This window comes from Myotis myotis, unplaced genomic scaffold (assembly GCF_014108235.1).
Source record: "Myotis myotis isolate mMyoMyo1 unplaced genomic scaffold, mMyoMyo1.p scaffold_m19_p_1, whole genome shotgun sequence".
NCBI classification, from domain to species: Eukaryota; Metazoa; Chordata; class Mammalia; order Chiroptera; family Vespertilionidae; genus Myotis; species Myotis myotis.
The window spans coordinates 179,758,849-179,783,357 of record NW_023416313.1 but is presented as its reverse complement, the minus strand read 5'-3'; the positions used below and the strand labels follow the sequence as shown (position 1 = coordinate 179,783,357).

Sequence of the window (24,509 nt, the reverse complement as noted above, 5' to 3'; positions counted from 1 at the left end):
CCTAAGATACCTACCTTGATGAAAGAGAAGATCCTGAGGTAATCTGAATATTCAAATCTCCCTCATTAACTAGCGGTACACAAGTGACAATTCAGTGACAATTCTACCCTATACCACAAACTATCATTTATCTTCTCTCCTATTTCCAAGGAGGGGTGAGGGTGGGGAACCTCTTGTCAAGATACTTTCTAAATATTATGAGTTTTCTTCCTTCATGACAGTTCTCAGTTCAGATTATGTAATTCCTAGATTATATCAAATCATGTTTTGGTTCTGTTGGTTGACCCTACATGGAAGGAACATTCCAAACCAGTTAAGCCATAGGCAAGCCCGTATCTCAGAGAGAAAATTTTAAAAGAAATTTACAGAGACTTAGCTCACAAGCCATTTTACTTATCATCAAATACTGACCGAACACCTATTATGCCCCAAACTCTGTGGTCCCTGTTTCTTGAAAGCTGCAAGATTCTTAGTCTTCTTTTTCTCCTCCCATTACAAAATCACTCTCTCCCTGCACGGTATTTTCATCTCCTAGCAACATCCAAACATTTATTTAAATATTTCAATGGTCAAAGGCTTTATGCAAAAGCACCCCAGAAACAGACTGTTCAAAGGGGTTGAAGGATTAGGGAAAGGAACTGAGAAACCAGTTTGTGCTTATAGTAACATCAAACTGCAAAATAAATGCTCTGCTTCTGAAAGTAATTCCTGGCAATTTTATTTTTCTTCCAAAAACTAAAGCACAGTTTCTCTCCCTTTTCTCTCTCATTCTACTTCCCCACTCTCAATTGCCTTGGGAGACAAGGCTTATAATACAGCTACATTATTAAGGGACAAACTTCCCAAGCACCAAGGTGTATTCTTAGCTGAATGCATGGCATTTTTCAGTCCAATTATAATCTGAAGGGCAGCCTCCCAACTAGTCTCTGCACCTATAAGAGAAAATGGGTTCCATTTGCTTCTCTGTTGGAAATTATCCTGGACATTTAGAATTAAATCCAACATGAAGCTAAGCATCATTAATCCTTTCACACACAAACTAATTCTGGGTTAGGAGATTGCAGCAATGAGGCCAGAGTTCTAAACAGAAAGGAAAATGAAGGTTACTCTTAGAAGTGTCCACTTTTAAGCACAGGAAGAACAGTGATTATATGGCAGGAGTTTACTGCAGCCAGACATAGGGAACAGTCTAATGGGCCTGGAACAGAAACAAGAACTGGTACTCCTAGGCCTCTTCAAAACAGTATTATCCATCTGCACCCCAGAGAAAATGGTAAATCACAGCCAGCACAGGATGAACCATGCCAATAACCAGCTAGAACTTGACTCTGCTGAGGTGGACTATAGCATCTGCCACCTAAACACAGGCAGCTTCTCTGGCAGCTGCCAGTGGTGAAAGGAAATGAACCATTGTGTTATTAGTGGAAAAAAATTCACAGCCCTGTTACCAGGGAAGCCCCGATGTTGCCAAGAGCTACAGATGTGCCAGAGGCAAAGACCAAAATATCTACAGTAAAAAAAGCACAAGCTACCACTGAAATCCAGGCACTGAGAGGGCATTACCACCAAAACATACACATCCACCCTCTACTTATTAACACTTACATATGGAAATAGGTATTCCCTGTTGCAACTGATGTAATTACAGAGAAATCAATTTATATGGTATCTGCTGCGATCAGCTGAAAGCACAGGGTGAGCAGAACACAAAGCAGAAAATCAAGAGCCAATGAATGAGCAGCTCATCCCCAGGCCAGCTGCTCAGCAGGTGATTGTAAGCTACTGAAGTTTAAGGCAGCCTGAGCTGACCCTAGCCTCACACCTACTCTGCTCCAGCCCTGCAAGCTCGATATCCTGAGCCATGAACTAAGATCATCTTCCCAGAGGAGAGCCCCTCCTAAGGGCTGCAGGCACCTGCCCTTGCAAGCCAAACAGAAGGCACGGTATCATCATTACACTGTTTGGCAGCTCCAGGAGACTTTGATTCCTAAGAGTTGAGAGAGATACCTGGCCAAGAACTATACCTTTAGTGGCCAAAGAATCTCTTTCAAGGCTAAACTTTCATAGCCACAACACTAAACACTAACTCTAAGGTCTGATTAAGTACCTCATAGTATAGTCAGAACCTCCTTCCCCTTGTTTACCTACCCCACATTGAGCGTGCTCCTTTTCTCTTTGGTAGCCACCAATACAATACCTGGTAGCTATCACGCCATGGAACTTATTTTTACTTAACCCTTTTCTTCTCCAGAGACCCAGCAGCACCGTTTGTCCCATTAAGAACAGCACTCAACTGAAAGCCTATTAAATTTATCAACTTATTAAATTTATCAATGATTTTGAGGATGAAACACCATTCAAGCTGGGGATCACATAAAAGTTGATGTCAGCCTTCGACAACAAGTATCTGAGGTGAGACAAAAACAAGGTGGGAGGTTCTCAACTTGACGTATAGAAAATTCATCCTACAAGTAGCTGCCCCAACAACAAATATTCTTCTCCAAAATGTCCAGGCCTGCTGTTAATGAATCTGTAGGGAATCCCCTGGTTTGAAATAAAGCCACATTATCATTACCAGCTGCTCTGACCTTGTAATTGGTCATTACCCACAAACTAATAAGCCTCCCACAGAGTGCACATAGCATTTGGTGGTTAGTCCAGGGCAGCTCTGACTGGCAGTGGGCAGCCAGATCTGGCCACCTCTTACCTTTTCAGACTTGACTTTCTTTAGCAGGCGACACTCATTCTCCCCTTCCTCTGGCTCCGGTTTAGCTCCCAAAGGATTGAGCGCTGCCCCAGGCTCAATAGCTATACTCCCAAGTGGCTCCACAGCTCCTGTATCCACCCCTGCACTTCCATCATATTGACCACCCCGTGCTCCCAAGGGGACTGGCTGGAGGACCCCAGGATCCTTTTCTGAACAAGTCCCCACTCCTTCGCTTCTCTCCTTCTTGCTCTTAGATGAGCTGTTCTCTTTCTCCTTTTTGGAGCCGGCTATACTGCGGGATGCCTTAGCCGCCTTCTCTGAGCCCTTGGAAGCAACCAGGCTTCCTGCATTGGCACCATCTCCTGAGCGTCCCTGCACCTCTTTCTTGCTAGTTGCCCCCTCACTTGGAGTGAACAAGGAAGTCCCTGGAGTGGGTTTGCTAGTGTCTTTGCCACTCTTATTCCTTTTGGATTTTGATTTGCCTTCCTTCCCTTGAGGACCTGGCACTGGGGTCACAAACTTGATGTTGTCTGGTAGTGTGGCCACAGCATTGGGAGCCGGTATCCCCACCTCCTTTGAGCCTGACATTTCCAGTTTCTGCTGGTCCTTTTCCAGATCGGCGTCCAGGTCAATGATGAGATTCCCTACTCCAATGTCCCATTCATCCCCACTGTCGTATGTCTCAACCGGGTTTGCATCCACTCCTTTCCCTCCGGAGGCTCCACTGCTCAAGGACATCTTAGAGTCAACGTCCCACCTCAAGATTCAAGGCTCTTCCTTGCCCCAGCTTTCCTATTTTCAGCTTCAGCTATGTTCTCAGACCTGCCACATTGGTCAGTACATGCCCAGTGGACAACATCATTGCTGGAAAAAGAAAATTTAAAGAACTGTTAAAGGAAACAATACAGGCAAGAAGACAGGCTGAAATAAACTCCCACACATAACAGACCCTTTCCTAGGGGGCTATCACATCATAATGGACAAGACAAACAAATTCAATTGTACTTCTAACCAAGTCACATTGGACCAGAGAAAAGTAAATTCCCACTCCATCTCCCCAGGAATGAGTACAATATTTCCAATTGCCTGGAGATTCCGTGGTAAGTCTTAACTAGGAATCCTCTAGAGCAGTGGTTCTCAACCTTGGCTGCACATTAGAAACGCCTGGGAATCTTTTTTAAATCCTGATTTCTGGGCCTCATCCTCCGGAAGGAAATTCTGTTTCTTTGTTATGGGTGGGGCCACAACATTAGTAACAAAGAAACAGAATTTCTGGAGGATGAGGCCCAGAAAATCAGGATTTTAAAAAGATACCCAGGCCGTAACCGGTTTGGCTCAGTGAGTGTCGGCCTGCAGACTGAAAGGTCCCAGGTTCGATTCCGGTCAAGGGCATGTACCTCGGTTGCCGGCACATCTCCAGTAGGGAGTGTGCAGGAGGCAGCTGATCGATGTTTCTCTCTCACGTGTTTCTAACTATCTATCTCTCTCCCTTCCTCTCTGTAAAAAATCAATAAAATATATTTTTAAAAAAAAGATTCCCAGGTGATTCTAATGTGCAGCCAAGGTTGAGAACCACTGCTCTAGAGTTAGTTTCCCATTCTCAGCAGACTTATTTCTACTACCATTGCCAGCTGGCAATCTTCCCTCAATCAATACAACCCCTAGCACAGTGGTTTTCAATCACCTGGGAATCTTTTTAAAATCCTGATTTCTGGAGAATGAGGCCCAGAAATCAAGATTTTAAAAAGATTCCCAGGTGATTCTAATGTGCAGCCAAGAACCACTGCCCTAGCATATTACAGATTCAAGTTCTAGCACAACTTTATTGCTCCCACCCCCTTTTTCTCCTTGTTACTTCTTGAATTATCAGAGACTCGGAAGATGGACTAGCAAAGGCTTAAAGCCTTCTACTAACAGGGTCTGTCCCTACTAAAAATAATAAATACTCTTTGTCATTTTACTATTGGGGGGTGGGGTATCTAATTATGAATAAAAGAGAAAAGCAAGCAGAACTGGAAAAAATACATCAGGACAGGGGACAAAAATTGCAACTAGAAGAGATATCCTAAGAGAGGCCTCAACTAATCAATTTAAGTTCAGTTATATCAGTCTTATTGAACTCCAGGTTTCAAATAGCAGAATTCAATGGGCCTTTCCAACTTTCCACTAAAATACCTATGAAAACACACATATATACACCAAAAAACAAAACAAAAAGGAAGGAAAAGAAAAAATTTTACCCTACCAATAACTGAACTACTACAAACAACTACTGAAAAACCTAACACCAAAATGTGGATAACTCTCCACATTCTTGTTTAAGATTGATAGCACTGTATTGGCCTCACCACCTGAAACAGATTGGCTAAACAGGTGGCAGGGTGGGGGTAAAAAGGCAATTTATACCTCTCCATTCCTTACTCATGAGACCTGAGGAGTTTACCATCTAGAAAACCCAGCAACCTACATATACCATCCCGATATTACTTTATGACAAAGCCAAAGAGTTCTGTTCTTGATCACTTCCCTATCCACCATCTTTCTATATACATTTAAAAAATAATTCTCATAAGATAACAGGGCAGAAAGAGCAAACTAGTGGTGGCACATGAATACTACAAAGTGGATTTCTAACAGGTATATGCTTCAGATAGAAGAGACCTAACCATTTGTAGCTTTTCACCTATTCTCTCAAGATAGTGTCAAAGAGCCAGGGTACAACCCTAACACGTATGGCTTAGTTGGTTGGACATTGCCCTATGCACCAAAATGTTGCTGGTTCTATTCCAGGTCAGTGCACATGCCCAGAGGTTGAGGGCTCGATCCCAGATAGGGGGTCTGCAGGAGGCAGCCAATCAATGTCCCTCTCTCACATCAATGTTTCTCTTTCTCTCTCCTTCTCCCTTCCTCTCTAAAAAATAAGATATTTTTATTCCTCAGTAAAAAAAAAAAAAAAAAAAAAAAAAGCCAGGGTGCATTAGTTACAAAAGATATCCTAGGAGAGCAGAGCTGTACCAAGTGAATGCCTGTTAGCAACTGGGATTTAAGAGAGAAAGGTGTGCACATTAATCTACCATTTAGCTGTAGATTTGAGAAGAAAAAAAAAGTTTTACCGAAGTAGAGTTTAGTGCCAAGTTTTCACAACAGCAAGCAACCTCTGATAGCATCAAGTTTACATAGATGTTACTTCATAAAAGGATGAGCAAAAAGGTGTATGTTTTAGGGAGACATGATGTAGAAACTATGAAAAAATGCCACCTACAACGTAAAGGGAACATAAATCTTGGAGAGTCAGAGAAATAACTCTGAAAATAATTCTAGAATTCTGAAGAAATTTTTAGTAAAATGTTTGGAATTCTCAACACTACATAAAACTTGGCCTCTATGAAATAGTGCAATACATATTTGTTCATTTATTTTAAAATATTGCTATTATGCCCGGCCGCGTGGCTCAATAGTTGAGCAGACCAATGAACCAGGAGGTCACAGTTCAATTCCCAGTCAGGGCACATGCCTGGGTTTTGGGCTTCATCCCCAGTGTGGGGTGTGCAGGAGGCAGCCAATCAATGATTCTCTCTCATCATTGAAGTTTCTATCCCTCTCTCCCGCTCCCTTCCTCTCTGAAATCAATAAAAATATATTAAAAATAAATAAATAATGACTTTAATGTAGAAGAGAGAAATTTATTCCATAATGTTGAGGGTAGAAACAGGACCAGTGAGCAGAAATTACAGACAAACAGATGTTTAACTCAGGGAAAAAAATTTAACAAGATGACATTTCCAACAATGGCCCACAATGCTTAATAAAGCTATATCTTTATCACTGAAAGTATTTAGCAAAAAAAAAGCATAACCACCTGTCAATCAAATTGCATAAAGAATTCCTCTGTGTGTGTTAAGGGTAGTCTAGACATGCCTAGGGCTTTTTTCAAATCTGTAATTCTATTAATTTAACTATGAAAAAGTATTTTCCCTACTAGAAAACTACTCAGAATTTCTCAATGGCCCAGCTGGTGTGTCTCAATGGTTGAACATCATTGACCCATGACCCAGGAGGTCACAGTTTGATTCCAGGTCAGGGCACATGCCCAGGTGGTAGGCTTAATCCCCAGTAGAGGGTGTTCAGGAGGCAGCTGATCAATGATTCTCTCTCATCATTGATGTTTCTTTCCCTCTCTCTTCTTCTCTCTGAAATCAAGAAAAACATTTTTTTAAAGAATTTCTGGAACCGACATAGGTAAACACCTGAAATTGCTGCCTCACACAACCACTTCAAAAATACAACTAAAAGACAAAACGGACATCATCCAGAACCACAGGAAGGCTGGCTGAGTGGAAATTCTACAACTAGAAGGAAAGAGAAAAGCACACTGAGACTCAAAGAGGAGGGGTGAAAGTAAAGTGCAGCGGTACGGAGGCGCCCACAGAAAGGGCTGGCAACTGAGGATATGGCTGTCTTTTTCAAACGGGAGGGAGACACACGCTCCCGACTGCTCTGAACTCCAGTTCTGGGCAAGTCTGGGGACTGAGACTCATACCGGGAGAAACTGGACTGTCTGGCATCAGGCGGAACTCAAGGGCGGCTTTCTCTCAGAGGTGCTTGCAGCCATTACCCCGGGACACTGATCCTGGGGCCTCTTAGGGCGGGGCTGAGGATCAGCCATAGCTGTTTGCTCCGCCCTGTTGATTCCCTGAGACCCCGCCCCATCCAAGCTGTGCACAGAGGCTTTTGCATATGAATGACCTGGCCCTTTGGAATCTAAAATTACCTAACAAACTGCAGCTGGGTCAGAGAGACCCAGAACATCCAAAAGAAGGCCCAAGGCCCCACAGCAGCTTGCATTGCTTCACAGCTGGGCCTCATCTGGGCACCTCCAAATCCCAAACAAAGAAGAGGAATCTGCAGATCTCTCCATAGCTCCTGCTGGGTAGCCTCAGGCAGAGGCTAAATTAGCACCTCCTTAGAGATCCAAGTGCCAGTGTACCCAGTGGTCAGAGTTGGACCATCCAGATCACAACTCCTCAGATCCATAAGGGACACACTCAGGGGGCAGACTCAGTGAGCACCAAAGCCCCACTGAAGCAAGTTTTGCCCCATTAGGGTGTCTCCAGCACAGAAGTTCTCCCACCATAGACACAGCTGATTCTCACAGCTAATTGGCCTAGAGGTCAATTCCTCCCAGTAATACCTACAACAATCAAGGCTTAACTACAACAAGACTGTGCACAGAGCCCACAAAGGGGTGCACCAAGAATGTCCACCTCAGGTAATTGGAGAGGCTGAGCTACTGGGCCCTATAGGGCACCTAGCACAGAAAGCCACCCTATCAACACAGGGAAGCAGCCAAAATGCAGAGACAAAGAAACAGGTCACAAATGACAGAAATGGAGGAAAGCAAACTACTGGATATAGAGTTCAAAACCACACTTATGAGGTTTTTCAGGAATTTTCTAGAAACCACCAATAAATTTAGTGAGACCCTCAAGAAATCTAGTGAGACCATCAAGGTTATGAAAAAGGACCAACTAGAAATTAAGCATACACTGACTGAAATAAAGAATATTATACAGAGATCCAACAGCAGACTAGAAGATCGCAAGAATCAAGTCAAAGATTTGCAATACGAAGAAGTAAAAAACACCCAACCAGAAAAGCAAAAAGAAAAAAGAATAAAAAAATATGAAGATAGTGTATGGAGCCTCTGGGACAACTTCAAGAGAACCAACATCCGAATTATAGGGGTGCCAGAAGAAGAGAGAGAGCAAGATATTGAAAACCTATTTGAAGAAATAATGACAGAAAACTTCCCCTACCTGGGGAAAGAAATAGACTTACAAGTCCAGGAAGCGCAGAGAACCCCAAACAAAAGGAATCCAAAGAGGACCACACCAAGACACATCATAAATAAAATGCCAAGAGCAAAAGACAAAGAGAGAATCTTAAAAGCAGCAAGAGAAAAACAGTTAGTTACCTACAAGGGAGTACCCATAAGATTGTCAGCTGACTTCTCAACAGAAACTATGCAGGCCAGAAGGGAGTGGCAAGAAATATTCAAAGTGATGAATACCAAGAACCTACAACCAAGATTACTTTATCCAGCAAAGCTATCATTCAGAAATGAAGGTCAGATAAAGAGCTTCACAAACAAGAAAAAGCTAAAGGAGTTCATCACCACCAAACCAGTATTATATGAAATGCTGAAAGGTATCCTTTAAGAAGAGGAAGAAGAAGAAAAAGGTAAAGATACAAATTATGAACAAGTACATACCTATCAACAAGTGAATCTAAAAATCAAGTAAATACAAAATCTGATGAACAGAATAAACTGGCGAATATAATAGAATCAGGGGCATAGAAAGGGAGTGCACTGACAATTCTTGGGGGGAGAGAGGAGAGGGGGGGTGCAGGAAGAGACTGGACAAAAATCATACACCTATTGATAAGGACAGTGTGTGTGTGGGGGGGGGAGGGTAAGGGCAGAGGGTAGGGTAGGAACCGGGTGGAGGGGAGCTATGGGGGAAAAAAGAGGAACAACTGTAATAATCTGAACAATAAAGATTTAATTTAAAAAAATAATAATTTCTGAATGACCAGGATGCAAACAAAAAAAAATTATGAGGACTGATCTTTAGTAGTACTGATGCTCTTTAGAGAACCATTGTCCTATTTTTGAGGGTGTTAAGAGTTTTCGTAAGTACTACTTTTCAACCAGGTGACTTTTCAGAAATCCAGCTTTCCAAACCCAGCAGGCTTCATAGTAATTTTGGCGGTACATTTCCAAAGACACTGTAAATATGCCAAGGATTCTTTAATCAGCCTGGCTGCAGCAGCCAAACCACTTCCCATCTGCTCCCTACAGCATCCCTGGCTTTATACAGCTAATAATCAACCCTCTGACAGGTCGTTGCAGAGATGTTTAACCCCAGGAGGTAGGGCAACTAACATGCTAGCTGGAAATGAAAAAGCACTGACCTCTTGCTTCCATAGCAGAGAAAGTGCAGAATCAGGAGAACTGATACCTTACAGAGAACACAAGGCACTTTTAACTTGGAAGAGCTTCTGTAAATATTTTCCTGTCTTCTCTCCTTCTATCTATATTCCACTTCCCTATTTAAGACCACAATTCACCAGACTCTGGAATTCCTTGTCAGTACCATTTGTGCCTTGTTCCTGCACCTGATCTCTTTGTTGTGACCAAGCTAGGTCATGTAATCATTCTCCATACTGTGTACCTGTAACAACAGGAGTTCAAATTCCAGTTTCTTCTCTGGAACCTAACTCTATCTCTCAGACCCTCAGCCCACAGACTGGTTTGTAATCAATCACACATTTCAGGTCATTAGTTGCTTTTTTAGGGCACACGCCATAGATCATACCACTCAAGAATGAACAAGGCTTCTCTTCAAGAAGGCTAAGAAAGAGAAAAAAAGAGTCCTCATGTGACGTCGTGGCCCCTGGCAAGAGGACATAAGCAGCAACTGACCTTAAGTGAAACATACTAAGAACAGTACTTCTCTTTCCACTCAGATAAAGCTCTGTATCCATTCTAGAGGGCTTCAAAGAGAGAAGATCTCTTTAACTGCCAATGACCCACAGCTATTATGGTCTAAATAACAGTGTCCAATGTTGTTCCACTGTAAATTTATCTGTCATCCCCTCTCCTTATTGATTTTGAGTCAATCTTCTTATACACTCTGACCTGAGTAAGTGACAGTTGTGTATAATCTGCTTGGGACCACAAAGGTCACACATATTTGGATGTGAGGGTGATCTGTCTGGCTAGGTAGTTCCCTCCAAAAGCTGTATGGACAAAGAAAAAAAAATGCTGTACTCAATTCTAGGAATGTAGCATGGTGTAGGAAAAAGAACACGGAACTTTTAATCAAGAGATGTGACTTCTGGACTCAAATTTCCATTGACCCAAGCCAGATTGATAGCCAAGTTGCTTCATTAAATATTAATTTTTTCATTATAAAATAAATGGAAGGAGAATCCATCATGATTCTAAGCATATTATAAGGATACAATCTGAAAAATATAAGACAACTCAAAAATATAAAATGATCCAAATATTCTCATAATATTCTGGTGCCTAAACTTAAAGAGGACTGTTTCACAGTTACACCTTGTATAAAGTATCTAAGGTATTTATCCCTGGCCCGGTAAACTCGGTTGCTTAGAGCATATCGTCCCAATATGCCAAGGTTACAGGTTCAATTTCCAGTTAGGACACATACAAGAAGCAACCAAAGAATGCATAAATAAGTGGAAAAACAAACTGATGTTTCTCTCTCTCTCCCCATTCCTCTCTCTCTAAAAATCAATAAAATAAAAATATAAAAAAAGTATCTAAGGTATTTTAAAAAATAAATGGAAAATGTTTTAAAAATTTTTTATAAATTAAATTACATGTAACACTGATATCCATTTGAGTTCTATGAAAGAAAATGGCAAAAAAATGGCAATCCTTTCTTCTTTGATGAATTCAGGGTGGCTCATAAAACTCTATACTATATTGACTAACAAAAAGGCTCCATTTTGCTTCAAAAATCCCTCAGTGCCAAGAAACTAATCTGAAAGCTCAGAGTTTTAACATCTGGATTATCTTTCACCAGTTGTTCCAATCCACGAGGATGATGACTCCATGACAGAACAGTCCTTCAAATCTAAATTGTGTGAGTTTCATAGGGTTTGATGCCCCCAGGAAACTGTCAATAAACCAATGGGATACAGCAAAGTTGCTAGAAAAAACCATATCATTCCATCTTCCCTGAATTCCAGATGCTACCTAGAAATCACTTTGTACTTAGCCAACCTCAGGTGAGGCTAGTACAACATGTAAACCATCCTCAGTGATGCTGAGCTGACTCAGCTGGAAAAACAGGCATCTCCCTCTCCACCTGCCATGTTTCATAGGCGCTCGCTCATCAACTCAATTTCCACCTAGGGCTCTAACAAGAAACAATCAACTTTCCTTTGGGTCTCTCCCTTAATTTATTACATTAATTACTATAACAAAGGAACTGTGTCATCTCAAGTACCATAGCTCTCAACTTATATCTCTAGTGGGGATCAGATAAAGAACAGACTAACAGTGCCAATTTGAGGAGAGATCCAATTCAACAGGGCTCATCTGACCAAGTGTCACCTAAGGACATAAAAGTATAGCATATCTCAGTCTCTGAGTGTTTATATGCTGCATCTCATGAATAGTTTTATGTCCCTCACAGGCTGCTATTCTCAAAGATTATGAAGCTTGACCTGTTTCATTTCAAATAAACAACTGATACTTCCACCAGGACATAGCTATTCAAAAGGGCTCAGGTTTAGAGCTTTGGTGTTTGTTGGTACTGCTCTGTGCCAGCATACATCTCACAATAGGCTAAACAGCATACTGAATATGTAAATAGTTCAATCCCAACTCTGTAGGGATTCATTTGGTGGAAATAGTCCACAGGGAAAACCTCTCCTAAAGCCTATGTATAAGGCCAAGAAGCAGGCCATGATCATTTAAAGCAGTGGTTCTCAACCTTCTGGCCCTTTAAATACAGTTCCTCATGTTGTGACCCAACCATAAAATTATTTTCGTTGCTACTGTTATGAATCGTAATGTGAATATCTGATATGCAGGATGGTCTTAGGCGACCCCTGTGAAAGGGTCAAACGACCACCAAAGGGGTCGCGACCCACAGATTAAGAACTGCTGATCTAAAGTAAACAAAAAAAAACCACCATTCCCCTTCCCCTAATAATGAGGGCTATGTCACCATTTACAATTTAGTTCTTATTCCCAGATGTAAACTTTCTGTGCTAAAGAGAAATCGGTGATGTCAACTTTTCAGAAAAAAAGTGAATAGTGGAAATAGCTAGGAATCAGATCTCAGAAATTGGCCCTCCATACAGAATTGTTGGTCAAAGCTTTTCTGTATTTCAATTTCCTCACCTCTAAAACAGGGAGTAATATGAGTCAAGTTTATAGTCATAAGGGAAAAAGAAAAGCCTATACATTTTTAAAGAAATACAGAAATTACCTTCACTTTTTATATTCTAGACCAGACCTCCTTACTTAAATTTCTTACACAAGAACTGCTATCCTAGCCCTGGCTGGTGTGGCTCAGCTGGATGAGCATCATCTCATACACCAAAAGGTCACAGGTTTGATTCCAAGTCAGGGCACATGCCCAGGTTGGGGGTTCAGTCCCTTGTTAGGGTGCGAGCAGGAGGCAACCAATGTTTTTCTCTCACATCGATATTTTCCTTTCTCTCTCTCTCTCTCTCCCCCTCTTTAAAATTAATAAAAACATTTTTTTAAAAAAAAGATAACATCTACACTAGCATGTCAGACTAGCCACAAAAAAATGTGAGATCCACTTGCACATATTTAAGGATATCTAAGCCATGTCTACTTCTTCCAACCTTGCCTCATGCCCACACTGTCCTCTGCACCCCACTCCCATCTTATTGCCTCATGGCCTTTACCAAAAGACACTCCCTGTTCATACCCTACCTCTCAAAATATGATGACTTGATTAATATTTGTTTCCACCACTAGATTACAAGCTGCTCACTATTGTATCTTAAGAACAGTGCTTGGTTCACTGTGCCCTCAAATATTTTGGTCCATAAATAAGTGAATGAACACTGCTTTCCTCAACGCATAGAATCATAACAGCGCCTAGGCTGCCACTTCTCCCCTCCATTCAGTTTGATTTACCACTAGTCAGTTATAAACTGTCTCAATTACCTGACAATCCTCAAACTTACTAGGACAGAGTGTAGATTCCTCTCTCCAAGATAAAGGATTCAGATTCAACAAGAATCTAGGGGGAAGGTTGGAAAACAAAACAGTCCTCACATTTCTTAAAATGCCTAACTGCCCCTGCCTATTCCCTTCAAACATGCCAGTTGCTTCCCAAAATAGGGTTAGTCCACAAATCAGGTATTCTGGACATAACCAACTCCTGAAAGCCCACATGCATATACTTAAGTGTTTGATAAGTCAGACTATCAGACGACTTAAACCATTCAGTCATTACATTTTAAACAACTATGACTTAAAGGTGACAGAAGTCAGAAAAGTGGTCATGTCTGGGAGTGCAGAAAATGTTTCTATCTTTACTGGCAAGGTAGTTATAAATATGGAAAAATTGAGTGTACACTTACAATTAGTGTTCTTTATGCAATTTATCACATTATAATCCCAAAAATAAAATAAAATATTAGGTAACTATAAACAAGAGAACTGTATTACTACTGGATCATGGTCCTGGTCCTAAAGTGGTATTTTATGCGATAATGGTAAAAGGGAATCATGCCATCAATCTTTCTAGGTTAGAATATTTAGTGGGATGGTAAGAAAAAAAAAGGAAAAAATAAAGGAAAGGAAGAAAGAAACTACTTATTACCCTATGTTTGACTATATTGCAAGATTTACACATCTGTTGAAGAGACTGAATTAATTAGTAATAAGGACAATAACAACAAACTAAAAAAAAAGAGGTGATTAATTATATTAAATCCTGGAAACAAAAGTTGTACAAGAAAACATAACAGCAGTATACTTACTGGCTCAATCCTATATAATAAAGCAGTAATATGCAAATTGACCATCACGCCATCACAAGATGGCTGCCTACGACCAGGCCAGCAGGGGGGTTAGTGAGGGCCGACAAAATGACTGAACAAGCAGGCTGCATGGGACAACCAGGCTGGCGGGGGGGGGGGGGGGCAGTTGGAGGTGACCAGGCTGGCAGAAGGGGCAGTAAGGGGTGACCAGGCCAGCACACAGAGGCAGTGAGAGGCAGTTAGGGGCCGACCAGGCAGGCAGGCAGGTGAGCGATTAGGAGCCAGCGGTCCAGGATTGTGAGAGGGATGTCCAACTGCCGGTTTAGGCCCGATCCCAGGCGTCCTGGATTGGAGAGGGTGCAGGCTGGGCTGAGGGGACCTGCCCCTCCTGTACAAATTTCATGCACCAGGCCTTTAGGAATAAATAATCCTTAACATAATAAACAATGAATATAGATTGATCTAACTAAAAATTGCAACATAACTATATTAGGAGGATTTGATAAGAAGGGGAGGGTAATAGGAGAGCATATTATTTATTATTTAGAAATGTGTGAGTAAATATAAGAAAAAAAATCTAAAAAAGCTTAAAGCAGTTGCCTATTGGGAGTAAGACTTGTGGGAAGGAGTAAATAGTAGATTGCTGATTTTCACCGAAAGCAGTAGTATTATTTGACTTTTAATATCAAGTTCATGGGAAAAGAAAAACTAAAAAGTTATATGTATTAATTTGATAAATAAAACATTTTAAAACAATTTTATAAAAAGTTAAGGATGTACAGGTACTCCTGGACTTATGATGGGGTTACATGCTGATAGATCCATTGTAAGGTGCAAATATCGATAAGTCAAAAATGCATTTAATACACTTAACCTACCGAACATAACCATTTTAGCCTAGCTTACCTTAAATGTGCTCAGACCACTTACATTTGGGCAGAATCATCTCATTGCCACTGCCCAGCATCATGAGAGAGTATTGTATGGCATATTGCTAACCCGGGAAAGGATCAAAATTCAAAGTACAGTTTTTACTGAATGTTATCATTTTTGCACCGTCATAATGTTGAAAAGTCATAGGTTGAACCATTGTTAAGTTGGGAACTGTCTATACACATCAAAATAAGGGAAACCTTTGCTTCCCTTAATAGGTTTTTATAAAATATATCAATTGATGGAAGGAGGGGCAGCAGAAGTGTGGCAGGTATGGCTATAGAGGGGCCTTTGTGGTGATGGAACTGTTCAGTATCTTGACTTGTGGCGGTAATAAAACTGCATAAAACTAAATGTACACACTCATAAATGGGTACAAGTAAAACTGGGGAAATCTGAATGAGATAGGTGTATTGTATCAATGTCAATATGTGGTTATGATATTGTACTATAGATTTACAAGATGTTACCGCTGGAGGGAACTGGGTAAAATGTATACAAGAGATCCCTCTATATTATTCTTACAACAGCATGAGACTCTATAATTATCTCGAAATGAAAAGTTTAATCAAAAATGCTTCTTGACCTTATTTTTAATTTCTATTACCTCTAGGATTAACACATTTTATTTATTTACTTTTGATAAGAGCAACCCAATAATTCAGCTCAATTTATTTCTAACTTGAAAGGGTGCTCTCTATCCAATGCAAAATCCTAAGAACTGGTAACCAAATCTTTATATTCTTCTCTTCACTTGATAGAATTTGATATTTCCTCTGTCTTTAAAAACTGAAGTTCGCCCAGCCCGCATGGCTCAATGGTTGAGTGTTGACCTATGAACCAGAAGGTTACAGTTAGATTCTGGTCAGGTTGGGGCTTGATCCCCAGTGTGAGACCTGCAGGAGGCAGCTAATCAATGATTCTCTCTCATTATTGACATTTCTATCTCTCTGTCTCCCTTCCTCTCTGAAATTAATAAAAATATAAAAAATAAAAAGTAAATAAAAACCAAAGTGTGTGCTTTTTTTTTTACATGTCTTCATTAAAACCTTCGCCTCCTTTGGTCACCAGCTCTGATAAGTATTTCTTGGGGATCAACAGAAAACCGTTATCACAAACATAGACAAATTTTGGTTTTATAGAGGGGAGTTTATTTTTATCTTTATTTAGTTCTGATTCTCTTCCTAATGATGCCAAGCATTTCCCTGGCAGTGCACTGAGCTAATTTTTCTAGGAATAGCTTACCAAGATTCCTAATCTCCCTTGGGGACTACAATTATTAGGTAGACGTTAATCATGCTAAGAAAGTGATTTGGACTTTCTGCCTCTTTTTAAATGTAATACTTATCCACACTGAAGCTAATCTATTTTTCATCTCCCACATACAAGATATTCCTTTCATCGGCCCACAATAGCCAACATCTCTTAAACAATTTGGGAACCTAACTACTGGAAACTATCCTTGGAAAACCTAAATATGTCACTTATGAAAAATATTTATTTATTGAAGTATCAAATACGATGAGTGTCACTGCTTAAATTCTTGCACCCAGAACTTATGCATATGGTTTTTGAAGGTAATGTCATGAGGAACCAGCGCAGTACAATGAAAACAAAACATGGGAGGAGGCAGAAAAGTTCAATTCTATTCTTTACTCTCCCTTAACTTCCATAGCTGTTTAACAATCTCAGGCAAGTCACTGCACTTATTTGAGTCTGTAAAAAGTTGAGATAATTAATATAGAAACTGGAGCAGCATTCTAACATCCAACTCATTAATATCCCTACAGCAAAATGAATATTTACTTGGAATAGAACCATAAAGACTGTAAGCTGCCTCTTATTGGTTGAAGCCAGGTTGTGCCTTCCTTACCAAAAAACACACAAACACACCTTTGTTTTCAGAGCTTTTGAGTTTTAGAACTGCAGAAAAGGACTATGGAACTATAAAAGTATTCACTGTGAGAAAATAAGTTTGCTAAGGCACAAAACATTTTTGTCCAATCCATGACTAAAGTTTTTTGGCCTGACTTTTTAAAGTCTTTTCAAACTAAACAATGTCCACAGGTAACAACTCAACCCACACACAATTGTTAGTGATTTATCATATGACTTCTCCTTATGTTAACTAACCACTGCCCCAATAAGTTATATGAATGGTAGTACCAAGTCATCTCAATCAATTTACATTTTACCAATTTTCCAATATAGTTTTTAGTCCCTCCACCTCCAAACCCTTAAGGGAATAACATTTGAAATCCACACCAGTCCAGATGTAGTGATCACACTACTACACTACTTACAACTTGAAGTGATATATTTTCACTAAGGGTTCCACAGTTTATTCTTGAATTCTCTCTAAATTCTTGAATAGATAATTGTGATTTCATCAAGTTTATTGATTTGATTAAAAGAAGTCTAGGCAGCTAGAAAAAAATGTGTTGGAAATACTAAATAAATGTTAACATTTCTGGGATAATTCCTAAGAATTCTTTGTATCTTTTGGTGCTTTAAAAAAGATTAGCCCACGTTCTAATCAGGGAAAAAACCAAACATTAAGCATCTATCATCAGTTGACCTGGAAGTCTTTTTAATCTGCTGGGGAAGTGGAACTTCTATAATGTTATCATCGTGAATGGATCTTTCACACTATGATAAGTAGTCTCACCAATTTTGTAGCTGCCTTTCCATTTTTGACATCTCCTTTTAAATAAAAAGCAGAAAATGCCTACCATTAGTTTTGCAAAGAGGCTTATCTATTTCATCTTTTTTCTTTTGCCTAAATTCTAGATGGCACTCCACCATCATCACTTTGTGGGTTGCTTGTGGTCTTGACTGAAAATGTTCCTAATTTTTTTAAAAGATGGCTTTCTCCTCTCCACAGCTTCAAGATTATGCCAAATTGCCATCTGTTCTGAATGGTCCTTTTGAACCCTTGCTTTCTTTTAACATGGACTTCTAATATGATAGTTTTTAAGTCTTTACATTTCTAGAAGATGATTTACCTTTTTAAATCTTTCTTTCCACTTTTTCTAATGTACATACTTAATCACAGCTTGATTTCTTAAAACAGAATTTCCATATAAATTTTGTTCTTCCTCTCTTCCTGAGGAAACTGAGCTTAATCAAAATGTGATTAAATAGTATTAATCTAGAAAAACCTTTATTAATTCTTGTTTTTTCCTTAGGTATAAAATCCAGGTTATTTCTTTGTAGGTTCTAAAACAGCCAACTGTAAGTAGTTTGTCTTATTCAAAACCATATTTTCACATTTGCATGCAATGAAGCATTTAACCAATCTGTATATAAATAAATGAACTCCACATTATTATTATCTAGCCTAGTTTTGCAGCTCCTCCAATCACCTTTAACATTTTCAACTCAGTCATATTATTTTGATTCGAAATGTGACATTTTTTATTTAAGCAAAGATTTCAAGCCTTATAAAAATGTAATCCCTTACATCAATAAAATGAACCTCTTTGAGTAAAAAAAAAAAATGTAATCCCTTGCTGCCATGATTAGTCTTCTTCTATAAAGTATCTGAGATATGAATTAAGTCATTATACCAAGACATTGCCTACCAAAAAAGGACACAGAAAAAATATTATAAAAGGATAGCAGAAATGCCTCTCATCTTTGTATCAACAGCACTTTTAAAAATACATAATGTGTCAGATCACATATTCAGGCAAAACATATATATTTTGGAAGAAACATATTTGTTGTTGGAAGAAAATTTTACTTCATCATTATGTCACCTACTCCAATGTAACCTTGTTGAAACTGAATTTCTTTCTTATAGAAAGTCTCCATAAGAAAAAGAATCTTACCAAACACTGTCCTGCATGTCCCTCTCTGTCAGATAGTGTTATGGAATGCATCTGAAATCCACACTGCCAGGATTTCCAGCTCTGCTAGGATTGGAAGAGCCAACTAATACAAACCACAAAGACATTACTACTAAAAAAATAGTTTTCACTAGCAAACCAAGCTATGTTAAAGCATTTTTAGTAATAAAGCAATACAACTTGGTTAGTTAAACTGAGTTCTTTTCACCACTTAAGAAAACAACATACACGTGAATTAACAGCTGCTGGCTTTAAAGTTCATGATATCAGTGATATGTTATTCTACCACTTAAGCATATGTAGTGAAAACGCAGAACTTCACATTTGATATACAGTAAATTCAGAGAAAAGTCCTGTGACATGTCTCAAAGCTCATCTAACGTTAGAACCATTTCTGCCTAAAAGTAACAGATTTCTTTTAGCATGGACCAGAGTTCATCGGGACCCTATTCTAAAATTAGGTAGCAAAAAGAGTACATTTTTACAGAAATGGCAAATAGGTCTCCTGTGCACTGCCACTGCACAAACTGATGAGATAAATAAAAATAGCATGTATAGGTAGGTACCCTGCATCTCAGCAACATCAAACAGCATCCAATGTTAACAAGCTGAGAGCTTGATGCCTATGAGCTGCATTCTACCTAACTCAAGGACAGAAATAAGGTATTCTATCTCTTGTATATAAGGTAGAAATTTTAGCTTGCAGTAAATACCAAAACAGCAGTCTGGCCTAAGGGATTTCTGTTTCCTATTAGCTTCATGAAAGAAAAACAGGAAAGAGGTAACAGGAAAAATAATGAAAAAGTTGAAGGGTGAGTAAAGGGCAAGCAAGAAAATTATAAGAAAATTTACAATACACAAGTCAGACAAGAGAGCATCTTAGACATAAGACATCTTCATCTTCTAGCTAATGAATTAGGTACTGGGAGAAGAAGTAAAAAAAATACCACAAACTTGAAAATTCAATTTTTAAGCTGAGAGCAGAGTGCACACTCCTTGAAATCTTTTTTTAAAAATATGTTTTGATTTTTTTAGAGAAAGAGGAAGGGAGTAGGAGAGAGAGAAACATTGATCAGCTGCCTCCTTCACGCCCCCTACTGGGTATGAAGCCTGCAACCTGGACTTAGGTTCATAGGTTGACACTCAACCACTGAGCCACTACTGACCAGGCCTTGAAATCCTATTTTTATTTTTTTTTAAATATTTTTAATATATATTTTATTGATTTTTTACAGAGAGGAAGGGAGTGAGATAGAGAGTTAGAAACATCGATGAGAGAGAAACATCAATCAGCTGCCTCCTGCACATCTCCTACTGGGGATGTGCCCGCAACCCAGGTACATGCCCTTGACCGGAATCAAACCTGGGACCTTTCAGTCCGCAGGCCGACGCTCTATCCACTCAGCCAAACCGGTTTCGGCGAAATCCTATTTTTAAAGAGCTACCCAAACACAGTTGCTGAGGCCTCATTAGAAAGAGGTAAGGTCACAATACTGGGCTTTCCCCATTGAGGAAGGAGAAAACCTAGAGGCCAAACTCACCCATTACTCTTTGTACCCAAGGCCAAGTAACAGAAGAGTAAATCGCACCCCTCAGGGAACTAGCTCAAGGCTTCCAGTTCCACTCCTGGTGTCTTCCAGACAAGACTGACTGCAATTTTCACCATGATTAACTTCCAGAGATGCCAGCCAAAGGAACACCAAGGAGAGAACATAACAAGTAGCTATTTCCCCCCTCAATGTCAGCTGGACTCTTTTGAACAATTGCAGACACTGCCTCTTTTTCTCTGTTGAGCAGAAGAGCATTCAGCAACCTCAGGTAAGTGCCTAACAACCCTGTAAACACATCAGCACCACATTTCTCAAAGATGCCTTCTCTGACCATCTTAGTTAAAGCTGTAAACTCCCTACCTTCCCTACCTATCCCGCCTCCACACTCCTAATCCCCCTACTCTGCTCTACTTTCTCACCTAATTTATCACCCTTTAAATGTTATATAATCACTTATTATGCTTATTTCTGTTTCCGTGATCCATGAGGTTGGGACATTTTTGTCTGTGTTGTTCACTGATAGATCTTAAGCAGCTAGAACAGGACCTCACAGATAGTAGGAACTCAATAAATATTTACGAAATAAAAGAAACAGGAAAAACTTAAAAGGCCTCCCAGAGGTCAATAATACCCAGAGGCCCAACAATGGCTATATCCCTCTAACAGAACCAGTCTGGTTCCTGTGACTGACCTACATTGCTTCTACCAGCCATACACCAACTACCTGCCTCTCTCCCCAAAGTCTTCAATCAGCTTGGTTATATGAAACCACAGTACTAATACAGGCAGTAAAGGCATCAAAAGCTTGTCCTTGAGTCTGAAGGATTTCTGAAGACTTTCATAGTCTTCCTTGTTCCTAGGTTATTCAGTTTGGGATAAAATTTAGCATAAAAGAAGCCTGAAAAAAAATCACAAGAAATTTCTGTTTTCAAATGTTAAATTCCAATTCACTTCAGTAAGCATTAATTAAACATAAAGTTATACTCAAAACACTGGAAACAGAAGAGACACAGGTCGGTTTGGCTCAGTGGATAGAGTGTCGGCCTGTAGACTGAAGTTCTGGTTCGATTCTGGTTAAGGGCACATGCCTGGGTTGCATGCTCAATCCCCAGTGGGGGGCATACAGGAGACAGCCAACTGATGATTCTCTCTCATCACTGATGTTTCTATCTCTCTCCCTCTCCCTTCCTCTCTGAAATCAATAAAAATATATTTTAAATAAATAAAGCAAGAGATACAGAGGAAGATAATCAATTCTGGAGATAGATGGGTGGGAAGATGAGGGTTAAGAAAGGCTTCAGAAAGGAGATGGGTTTCCTTGTTACACACTCTTCTAGAATCAAATCCTTTTCTTTCAGAGCACTGTTCATAATCATACATTTTTATTAGTTGATTGTTGATCTCCCCAACTAGACTTATAAGTCCTGAAAGGACAGCGACCATGGCTGGCCTGGTATATAAGTGCTCAATAAATATTATTCAAAATGAATAAATAAAATTATAGTAATATTGCAGCAGTCTGTAATATGGAATACAGAAAGAGGCATTAACCATGAGGTTATTACAGATGAAGACCTAAACTAGGTGAGCCAAAGGAAAAAGTGGCACGATATCCAGAATAATCCAAATGTAATGAATGATTGAATAGGTGGTAAGGCACAAAAAGAACCAAATACGAGTCCAAAGTTTTGTGCCATGGCAACTGGAAGAAGCTGTAATGCTTAGGGAAGAAAAGGGTAGGCAGGTTTCAGAAATGATGTACTGGAGGTGCCATTGAAAACAAATGCCAAGTAGAAAAAAAAATTCCTCCTTTCCTGTATACCTTTCAGATACATATATCCCATAAGCTCCAGAATTCCAATTTATCTTCCTATAGTTCTATTTCTGATATCATTCTTTAAGACATCATTCTCTAGAAGCATCAGTTACAGAACAAAGTGCTGAGTTTCACACCAAACCTCAGAATTTGTCACTAAAGTTTATAAGGTGCATTCTTGAACATCCACTTGTGTTCATGTGAATAAACCTAACTCAAAGGACTTCACCTAGCAATGTTGCTAAGAATATTCCTGGTAACATACCCAAAGCCCTGGCTGTACTCCGTACAGAGAATAGAGCAGACACTGCTGCCTTTCTCTAATACTGAATGAACTATGGCCTAAGAAACTACAGTACCAGCATGCAATGCTATACCGGCAAGCAACGTGGCCTGTCAGGATCTGGATTTCATTCATGGTGTGGTATGATCTCCCAAGGCTGCAAGGTACCTATTCCTGCCACTTTCTAATTCAATACCCTATGCTTCACCTGCCACCTTTTTTAAAAGCCTACCTATAAAAAGTACTTATATTTCTAATATAAATCTTTTTAAAATCTCACATTCAAGTGGAGCACTTCCCAATAATCTTTAGATGACCTGAAAATTAGTAATGTGCTACAGATGGCTGGGAATAAAGCAAAGTACTCCCAGGGCTTTTTGTGAATCCAAAACAATAGTTCTGCCCACCAAATTTTTCTATTACAGACTGATGAATGTTTTAAGTACAAATTTAAAAACAGTGAATGCTTCTTCCAATGTTCAAAGGTAGATTAAACATGTGATTGTGCTATATTAACAAACAAGCAAAAAGACTAAAAAGACTGTCATCCTCCTCTTAACATTCAATAAATATCTGCTATTGGAAGTCCCAAGCCTAAGAATTAACTGGGAAATGTTGACAAAAATCCTAACTTGGGGAATTAACTTGCTTATGTGATTTTATTCCTTTAAACTGCTTGAAAACAAAGATTTCCTAACATATTGTCAACTTTAAAATTCCTACAGTCACTCACCAGCTTTCAATTTCTCGGTCCCTTTTACCAGGTATTTTGGAGATCTCCCTTGCTAGTCAGATTTCACCAAATGTCACCCATTTAGAATTTACAGCATTAATAATAACAACTTTATTTTCTAAACAAAACACAGTGAACAACTCATATTCAATCCCAAGAAGTTAATACAAAGGTTTTCCACTGAGTGGTCAAAAATGGAAAAATACCCAATCCATTTCCACAATCAGTCCCATTTAGTTAAAAGATCTGATGAGATTTAAGATCGTGGATCCCTGACTGAATACACAAAATTACTTATTAATATCTGGCAAAGCCCTCCAGGTATGATTTCCTTCTCATAAGCTGAGGTTCTTTTTCTGCAGCTTTCTGATACCCATTCTCATGGCTTGAACAGACTAAAAAAAAGATACACTTGATAAGCTGGTGAACCTGTAGAATGAGGATACAAGACCTTTCAAAATAAGATGGCCTAGTAAGAAGAAGAAAAAAAACCACACACAGCATAAGCCTTACAAATATATCAAAGAGGAGTGAAAGTCAAGCCCCAGAGATGTAAGCTACACCCATAAGCCCTTCTGAATATTGACTATATTTTTGACACAGTAATTATAAACTGCTCACTCCTGTCACTTCCCAATCAGTGGAAAACCCGCTTTCATCACAACCTTGACATCATAAATCTCTACAGTTAAATGGAACCTGAGAGATGATCTTGTCTAATCTGCTAATCTGACAGATAAAGAAAGAGCAAAGAGAGCTGTGACTAGCACAAGGTCACACAGCTAGTTAGAGGCATAGTAGTGATAAGAACTTGGGGTTTTGTTTATGACTCCCTAGTCTACGAAAAGCAAAGAAAACACATAACACTATTAAATCAGACAATAACTTAATTGTAACTGTAATTAAGCCACACAGAAATAAAATTTTTCCACATATAGAGAACAAAGGGTTAGAACAGGGAGTGCCTCAAATTAAACAGAAAGAAGCAGCATTTGTTCATACAGTACAGAAGCTTCTTAAGGGCCCAACCTTGCACTTATTTTCTAAGCCATTACCACCTTCAAGGAT

The 24,509-nt window shown here is 39.4% G+C and overlaps 1 protein-coding gene across 6 annotated transcripts in view; it reads right to left on the bottom strand.

Moving 5' to 3' along the window:
• The window catches only part of ZNF609 (zinc finger protein 609), a 219,130-nt gene that overhangs the window by 188,633 nt on the left and 5,988 nt on the right, over positions 1 to 24,509 (bottom strand). For 4 of the 6 annotated variants that reach the window (XM_036304442.1, XM_036304447.1, XM_036304456.1 and 1 more), the window contains exon 2: positions 2,708 to 3,571. The exons of 1 other annotated variant lie outside the window; for it this stretch is intronic. In XM_036304442.1, the coding sequence (XP_036160335.1) occupies positions 2,708 to 3,445 (738 nt within the window). In that variant the 5' untranslated portion in view covers positions 3,446 to 3,571. The remainder of the gene's footprint in view (positions 1 to 2,707; positions 3,572 to 24,509) is intronic. One more of the 6 variants, XM_036304465.1, reaches the window with a different exon arrangement.